At 35.5% G+C, this 9,324-nt stretch overlaps 1 protein-coding gene and 1 pseudogene across 1 annotated transcript in view; one reads left to right on the forward strand and one right to left on the reverse strand.

Annotated features, from left to right (window-relative positions):
• LOC145254803 (uncharacterized) overlaps positions 1-7,890 on the reverse strand; it is a 98,979-nt gene extending 91,089 nt beyond the window's left edge. Inside the window, exon 1 of the mRNA XM_080113598.1 lies at positions 4,518-7,890. Within this exon, the coding sequence (XP_079969724.1) occupies positions 4,518-5,592 (1,075 nt within the window). The 5' untranslated portion in view covers positions 5,593-7,890. The remainder of the gene's footprint in view (positions 1-4,517) is intronic.
• A 1,068-nt stretch (positions 7,891-8,958) lies between these two features.
• Positions 8,959-9,075, forward strand: LOC145255077 (5S ribosomal RNA; annotated as a pseudogene).
• The last annotated feature ends 249 nt before the right edge of the window (positions 9,076-9,324 follow it).

A 9,324-nucleotide genomic window follows, 5' to 3' on the forward strand; every position in this document is an offset into this window, starting at 1 on the left:
GGTCGCACATTAAGGAGATCATCCATTATCCAGAGCCTATTTTTTGGCACGTTTTATACAACCATAAAATGTTTCAATTATAGTAATTTGTTTTCTTAGGTTTGCATATGAATTACAAAATATCTGATATTTCCCCAAAACCTCTGGCCTTGATAGAGGAGGAGACAAAACTGGCTATGGTTTCAAATGATCTGAAATAACAGCAAGAGAAGACTTGATTCCAAATATTTCTCATGTTATATCTCCCCTCTTTGGTTTTCATACAAAGTAAATTTCACAGTGTATAAGGATTATTTGACACTGGAGATATTCATAATCGTACCCTATTTTGAAAAGAGGGGAGATATAACATATGAGGAATATTTGGAATCAAGTCTTCCCTTGCTGTTATTTCAGATCATTTAAAACCATAGCAAGGCATCAAAAGCCAGAGGTTTTGGGGATATATATATATATATATATATATATATATATATATATATATATGCACACACACACTAGCATTTCAGCCCGGCGTTGCCGGGTGTTTGGCAGTGTATGTTGAGCAAAAAAAAATAAATAAAAAATAAAAAAACAAGTGGTAGTAGGAAGGAAGGCTCGCACCCGTACTGCGAAAGAGGAAAAGAACGGAAAAAAACGTGACATCTTTGCTGTTACGGCCACCACCAAACCGGAAGTGACGTAGGTTTAAATTAAGGCTAAACAATCGAAAAGAGGAGATGACTTTCGAAAATATCGGTGAAAAAAGCGACCGCTCCTTGTAGAAAAGTGCCCAGTTGAGGGTGAATAAATTAATGTTTTTAGTTAATTTTTCGGTATTTGTCGTCTGAAGGGTCGAGCTTCAAAACGATACTGATCTTGTGAAAATCCATCGCCTCTGTCAAAAGTTTTAGGCAGACATGCATACATACATACATACATACATTTATATATTGGTAACTAAAAATTTTCGACCCAAACCGATTAAAAAGCTTGCCCTATCTCTGAATACCCTTTATGTAAAATTTCAAATGTTTAGACCAGAAATTGTCTGAGTAATTTGGTAGAGACCGCAGAGGTCAAATTTTTAAAAACTTTGACCCCTATTATGACCCCTTAAAATTTATTGTTTGGGGCTCAAATCAAGTTATTAAGTGAGATCCATGTCCAAGGAATCTATATCTAAAATTTCAAGTGTTTGGACCCAAAATTGTCAGGAGTTTCGTTGCATTCTCAAAAGTCAAATCGTTGAACTTTGCCCCCTTAACAGCCAAATTTTTGGCCGAAAACGGATCAAAGATTTTCCCAAATCTCAGTACCTTGTATATCAAATTTCGAGTCTGTATTTAAAATTGACAAAGTTATTGCGTAGGGAAATGTACACACACAGACAGATACACAGACACGTTCACGTTTATAGATATATATATATTTTCTTCTTTCGCTAAAGCATTACCAAAGTTAAATGTTAGTGTGGTTCTTGGCAGCACCCAAAGATGCTATTAGTCATCAGAAATGGTCTCTACCAAGGCCAAATTCCCATAATCTATTAAATATTTACTGTTAGTTGTGCTAATGGGTTGTCAATAAAAATTTATAGATTTTTGTATAGTTTTGTCATTGTCTTTCTCTACAAGAACAAAGTCTACAGACAAAATCTTATAGAAAACAGCTAAATTTAATGAAACCACATTCTTAACAAGAGGGAGGGGATCCTTGTTAACTATTCTGTACCTTTAACAAAAATGACAAAAGTCATAAAACAATATACGTCCTTTCTTAACCTGTTCGGCTTTCAATACGAACAATTAAACAAAAAAAATAGAAAAACGAGTGTGGCGTGTTTGTAATAAAATCGGTGAATATTTTTTTTTTTTTTTTACAAGAGTTCAAAAATCGAAAATTAAACAAAATACTGACAGAAACTCATCCAATAAATGCCACCAAAATGCAATGTTCGGTGCTAGTGCAGAGAGTGATCATATTTCCAAGTTTAATTAATGTTTTATGATACGTTTTTTAATTCAATTGTAAGGGTGACGTATAGAATAGGTACAAAACACCCTCCCCTCCTCATGTTAAGAATGGCTTTTTAAATAATAACGTTATTATTTACGTCCGGATCACTCTCTGCACTAGTACCCAATGTTCTTCCAGCATTTTGTTTAATTTTCGATTTTTGAGCGGTTATCGAAGGTTTTTGATCGCAAAATCAAGGCTGCTACTTGGTCTACAAAATTGTGGATGGCAGCCATCTTCATAATGACTCATGCCATGTTTACACATTTTAATCATGCATTTCTCGAGTTTAGATAAAATAAATTAACTTTTTGGTGGACCTGTACGCGAGTGCTTACTCCCTAAAAATGCGTGTTTTTCACCTTTTTTTTTCCTGTGATAATCATAGATTACAGATTTAAGTATTAGCAAAAAAGAATTTTGAAAAAAAAAAAAAAAATTTAATGACTTAAGGGGGTTCACTTTCACTCCCTTAAAAGTCATTAAATTTTTTTCTGCTAATATGATACTTAAGTCTAATCTATGATAATCGTCAGAACCCCCCCCCCACCCACCCCCCAAAAAAAACTTAAAGGTGTAAAACACACATTTTTAGGGGGGGGGCACTTTCGTACAAGTCTGCCAACTTTTTACTCGAAATAACTCCTCATATAATAATGTTTAAGATACGAAACATCGGTTAATGTGGCCTGTTGCTTTTTAGGGGTATTACCCCCCCCCATGTTAAGAATGGCTTTCGGAATAAACGTACTTTGCAAGTCCTTCAGTTAAATAACCAAGTCACATGGACCGTAACATTTTGATGCTTATATATTTTTGGTACTGCGCTATTTTTAAATAGCTTTTTCAGGTTTAATTCAAGTTTCAAAATATCTTTTTTATTACTATTAAACTGTTCGGTGGAAGCACAAATTTTTTTTTTTTTTTTTTCTAATTTTCACCCCAAACAAGGCACAGTGTCACTTTGAAGTAGGGGGCTACTATCAGGGACATAATTTGCGGGAGCATTATGAAGGGAGATGAGTAGAAAGATGTTTGTTCACATTGCACTTGAACTTCTGCAGCTGGGAAAGCAGAATCCCGGAAGAGAGTTCGAAAGACTTGCAGTTCTGGGAAAGAAACTATTGCAGTAAAAGGCTTTCTTACACCTAGGGATCTCTACTGTAAAGGGGTGGGGCTTAGTTGCTTGTCAGGTTTGTCGGGGGTAGTTACGTCGAGGAGGTACACATATTTGCAGTTTGTCAGAGCATTCACCATTAAAGTATTTGTAGAACAGGCAGAGGGATGCAACATCTCCTCGATGGGACAGAGGCTGAAGCCTAGATGACAGTTCAGGATCTATCAGGTTGGCGACTCTCTTTTGAACCCTGTCCAGGAGTGAGAAACAAGCAGCAGATGCACCAGCCCAAATGTGACAGCAGTATTCCATACATGGGCGAATGGTGGCCTTATAGAGGTACAGGATACTTTCAGGCATAAGTAGTTTTCTAGCACGGTAGAGAGAGCCTACCTTCTTTGCAGCAGCCTTGGCAATGCTCTCAATGTATCTATTCCAGTTCATATTCCCTGTAAACGTTAGGCCGAAGAGTTCAAAAGAAGTACTTTCAGGCAATGTGTTCTCGGCCATTGCTATTGGTGGTAGAGGTTTCTTGTAATTATTAAAGGAAACAAGCTTAGTCTTGGCAGCATTGAACGTGACCATCCATTTTTGTCCCCATTCCACTACAGATTGGAGGTCATTCTCTAGTGTTTCTGCCATTTCCTTAGATATGTGTTCATTTGTTTTCTTGTCGTGTCTGTTATAGCGAGTGGAGGATTTAATTACATTGTGTATTCTTCCAGTGATACCATATGATCTAATTTTCCTTAGAAGACCATCGTGCCATACCCTGTCAAAAGCCTTATATATATATCAAGGGATACCACTCTACCCTCCCCTGTTTTGTCCAGTGAACGGTATATACGTTCAGAGACTACAGTTAAGATATCTGCTGTTGAACGGGCTTGCCTGAATTCATATTGTTTGTCAGTCAGTTTAGCAGCTGTTAGGTGCTGGGCTAGGGCTTGATTAACTAAGGACTCAAATATTTTGGCGAAAAGCAAGAGGCGGCTAATGGGGCGATAATTTAGTGGATCAGTTCTTTCATCAGAATTCTTGAAGACTGGTACCACAGAAGCGATTTTCCAGCAGTCGAGAAAGCAAGATTCGTTAAGAATAGTTATAAAACACCATCCCCATGTTAAGAATGGCTTTTGAAATAACGTTATTATTTCGGCGCGGTACCAAAAACACACAAGTACCAATATTTTTAATGCCTACACTGACTTATTTTCTTATATAACCCACGAACCCTATTTAGTGATTTTACCCATTTATTTTTTGTTTTGATTTTGTTTGTTTTGTTTGGGTTTTTTAACCACATTTTCGATTTATTATCTAATGCTTCTTTTTTTCAACCTGAATTTTCCGACAATCTGAAGAATAGTAAACAAAAAGAAAAATGTGTTTTTATACTTACATCGCGAGTATTGCACTTTATGGAGAGCAGTAGATCTGTCGGCGCTTTTGGCGTTGACATCGGCGCCTTCTTTTAACAAGACTTTTACAATGTGATAACTTCCGCTGGAGGCGGCCATTAGCAAGGGTGTGTCGTTTTGAGGTGTCATTGCATGGACATTGGCCCCAGCAGACACTAGCAACTCGACGATCTTTTCCAGTTTATGAATGATGGCAATGTGGAGGGGGTACTCTCCGTGAATGTTGGGTAGATTCACATTCACCTGCCCAAAGTCCAACACCATCTCCACCATGGCCGCGTTCTTCGCAGCGACGGCATAATGTATGAGAGACATGCCATATTTGTCCACGGCTTGAACCTCAGCCCCGTGACGGAGGAGAAGCTCTACGATGGGCAGGGAGTCAGATTCGGCGGCTAGGTGCACGGGTCGTCGATTTTCCGAATCCCTAACCTCTAAATCGGCCCCTCGCTCGCACAGGAGCTTCACCACCTCCGTGTGTCCATTTCGACAGGCCTTGTGCAACGGGCTCAACTTGCCCCGACCGGGGGACGTTTGCACATCCAAGTTGGCCCGACCCTCTTCCAAGAGAATCCGGACAACGTCCACATGTCCAGCACCGGCCGCGATGTGAAGGGCCCGTTCGTCGTTGTGGCTGCGAGACAGGTTTACGTGGGAACCCTCGCTGATGAGGAAGCGCACGATTTCTGTTAATCCACGGGCACAGGCGATGAGGAGGGGAGTCTTGCCCTCCGAATCGGAACTGTTGAGGACGGAGCCAGCACGGGTGAGACACTTGACCATTTCCAGGGATCCATTTGTGACGGCATGGTGAAGAGCTTTCTTGCCGGTCTCGTCGGTGTAATAGAGGCTAGGGCGCGGCTGTGCCTTGAGTAGGATCAGTTCCACCACGGCCGTGGAGCCATTACGGGCGGCCAGGCAGAGGGCCTTATTCAGCTCCAAGTATCGACAACAATGATTTTCGCGGCAATAATCTAAAATCTTTCGAATACGATCCAAGTCGCATTCATTTATGGAGTCCGTAAACACGCTTACCAATGTTGACATCGTAGTCATGTTTGTTTAGAGTTGTTTTAGTACAAATACAAACGATTTCAATAAAATAATCTCTCTCGGGGTAAAATAGAAAAAAAATAAATTATTTAATTCATTTAGAAAAATTAAGTTTTATTTCTTATTAAGAAACTTTTTCATTATCAATAAAAAGTTAAATTTTGATTTTTTTTTAAATTTAAGACAAATTTTAATTAAATTTTAATGTATTTGGATTCTAGAAAAAATAACTTCAGAAAAAAAAGTGTTAACTCTTTAATAAATAATTATATAAAAAGTAAAACAATATCAAACCGCTTCTTTAAAAAATAAACTAATTAAAAATATAAACGTTGATTTTTTTTTTTATTATTATTAATTAAAATTTAAGTTAATATGAAAAACAAAATTTATGTAAAAATAGTACAGAAATAATTATCTCACACCTGTTCTAGTAAATATATCGTATAAATAAATACGAAGATTTGAAAAATAAAAAAATAAAAATTATGTAATTAATTAATCTGGGATGGAACGCACAAATGAAAAGTTTAATAATAATAGTTTACGTTAAGTAGTTTAGCAATATAAAACTAATCTAATTAATTCTTCCCCTTTGAAACAGTCATGTGGACAAATTGTATTTAATTTCCGAAATGTGGCGTGGGTGCTTTTTTTTTTTCTTTGTTATTGTTAATCGTGTCGATGATGACTCAGTTTTTAAAAACGTGTTAGAAAGAAAGAAACAGGGAAATTATGTCTATATTCAATATTCATTAAAAGAATACGCGTCGAAATGTTTCTTTTTTTCTATTCGGACTCCTCCAGTCGCATTTTAATTATTAGACATAAAAAAAAAAACACAAAAAAAAAAACAAAAAAAAACGGAATTTATAAAATAAAATATGGTGATTATACACTCATTATTACAGCTCTTTTTTTTGGGGGGGGGGGTAATATTTTCAAGTTAAATTCAAATTTTGCGATATTATTAAATTGTTAGGTGAAAGTACAGATTAGTTACAAAACACCCTCTCTTCCCCAGGTTAAGAATGGCTTTCTAAATAATAACGTTATTACAGCGCGGTACAATATGTGCATAAGTACCGAAATATACTACACAGTGTGTCTTTTGTTTACGCACGTTAATCATTTATTACACGACTTGTTGCGAGAGTTGCGTTTTAATTTAATTACTGGATTAGTTAAACAAAAACAACTAATCCCTAACGTCATTGTTATAGTTAATTATATTCTTAAGATTTAAAACGAAATCGGTTTACCTTTAAGTAATTTTTATTTAAAATGTATTCAATTAACTAAATTAAAATAAAACAAAAATAATTCAGTTATTAAACATTTGACAAAATATAAATTCAAACTTAGTTACTTTATTTAAAACGTAAAAAAATAGAGTTTCCAGTTAAAAATATTTATAGAACATTAAAACTGTTATGAATTTTAAATAAACGAGGGGGGTGAATTTAAAATAAAACGAGTTTTTATTTATTTATTATTTTGGTAAATTATTTCCTGTACAAGCTCCTTTTTTTACGTTTAATCCATATTTTCGTTTCAATATTATAATAATTTAATATCAAATGTTAAGTGTTGACTTTAGTTTAAAAATAAAAAAAATAAAAAATACGGACACCTTTTTGAAAGTTAATAGTAAAACTTAAAAATTTTAACGGGGGTTGGTTAAAAATAATAACATTAGGACAATAAACAATAATAACAATTAAATAATATAATCAATCAGAAAGGTTTTCTTTTTAATTAAATCGACTTTGTTGAAAATATAAATAGATTTAATTAAATAATAATAAATTATTAACGCAGATTAAATGAACATGTGACCGTAAAACGAAAACTTTAAATTGTAAATTAAATTTTTCAAAAATAAATAAAATTTCCGGATGTTTCTTCAACGGATAATTTTGATTGGATTTTGTTTCTGTTTTTTATATATCCAATTTCCCTTTGTTTTTAGTTTGATGTTGTTTTTTGGTGTATTTTCCTTTTCTTTAAATTCCGTTTTCCGGTTGTTTTGTTGCTATTGGCCTGGGACAAGATGCGACTTTATATTATTATTTTTGTTTTCTTCTTCCGTTTAGTGTTTTTCTTTCCTTGTGTTTATGTACAAGACCAGCTGAAGTCCAATTCTGCAGAATAGATTGGTCTGTCTTTCCTTTTTTAAATAAATACGTTAAAAAAAACAACACTATAAATTAACGGTGGAAAGAGCACCTGTCTGTCCGTTTCGAGAAGACAGCACATCCACATCTGTCCAAACGAAGGCGGAAAATAAAAATACAATCGAACTGAACGAAATTCGATTCTCGAACGCCAACCGTTATTCGCCGAATAGCCATCCGCTTAAACCGTTAAACCAATACACTTTATAATTCTAAGTTGTGTAGAGATGGTGTTTATTTGCTCCCCCACTTCTAAGTTGTGTAGAGATACGTAGTGTCGTGTTTGTATGCAAAATTATGAAAAAATAAAATAAAAATATTGTATTAATTAAATATTTTTACAAAATTAATTAGGTTTTTAGTGTTCTAACGACGATCGCCATAGTTTATTCTGCTAATCTGCCCGTTCGTAAATTAAACGAGAAAAATTACATGAGAAATTATAAGTAACAGCCTTGATTTGTTGAGTTGATTTGAACACACGCACACACACACACACGCACATACATAGATACATACACGCGCGTATGCGCGTAATTTTCGGTCATTTATCATTTTCAAAGAAATAGGTTTTATTTTTCTAAACTTTGGAGATGAGGATTAATTCGTATTCGAATTTTTCGGAATACTGTTCTTATCTCAAGTGTTTACTGACTGCACACCGTTTCGGCGTCGGTCGATGTAGCGTCCAACCTTCTTCAGGTATATTTTGTCAAACTCGGGAATTTGCAAAATATTTCGAACGGAAACCTAGGTTGACCTGTACAGTGCCCCCCTCCTTGTATTGAATTGAATGCGCTCAAGCGAAAACAAACATAGCGATCAGTGAAAACAATACGGAGTACATTGGATAATAAGTGTCTCAACATCATTGCCTTTAGATGGATTAATGAAAACTCCTTTATACAAGAGGTGTGTGTGTGTGTGTGTGTGTGTGTGTGTGTGTGTGTGTGTTTTCTCGTCGAGTGGTTTCAATATGGGGGATTGATTTACTAGAACGTCCTAGTAGGAATATTTAAATATTGAATTTCTTCATTATTTAAATATATGTATATTTATAAAATATGTATATGTATAAGTGTATATGTATATGTATAAGTGTATATGTGTATGTATGTGTATATGTGTATATATGTGTATGTATTTGTATGTATGTGTGTATGTATATGTATGTATGTGCATATGTATATATATGTACGGCATAATCACATTGACACACCGGTTCTCGTCAGATCACCGAAGTTAAGCAACGTTGAGCCTGGCTAATACCAGATGGGTGACCATTTGGGAATTCTAGGCGCTGTATGTGCTCTCCGCTTATCTCGGCATTGTTTCCAGTCGTCTTGTACCTCAACTTGCCACTGGTATGCAACAATGTTGACTCAGGAAAGGCGTGGTTAGCGGTTGCGCAAGTCTTGCCACACAAATTTCACGCGCAGGCACCCTTACAGTGGGTATCCATAGTCTGTCAAGACTGATGGAAGCCTTCATGTATATATATATATGCATGTGCGTGTATGTATATATATGAGTGTATGTGCATGCATGTATATGTACA

This window comes from Euprymna scolopes, chromosome 30 (assembly GCF_053919585.1).
Source record: "Euprymna scolopes isolate OS-2025 chromosome 30, ASM5391958v1, whole genome shotgun sequence".
NCBI classification, from domain to species: domain Eukaryota; kingdom Metazoa; phylum Mollusca; class Cephalopoda; order Sepiida; family Sepiolidae; genus Euprymna; species Euprymna scolopes.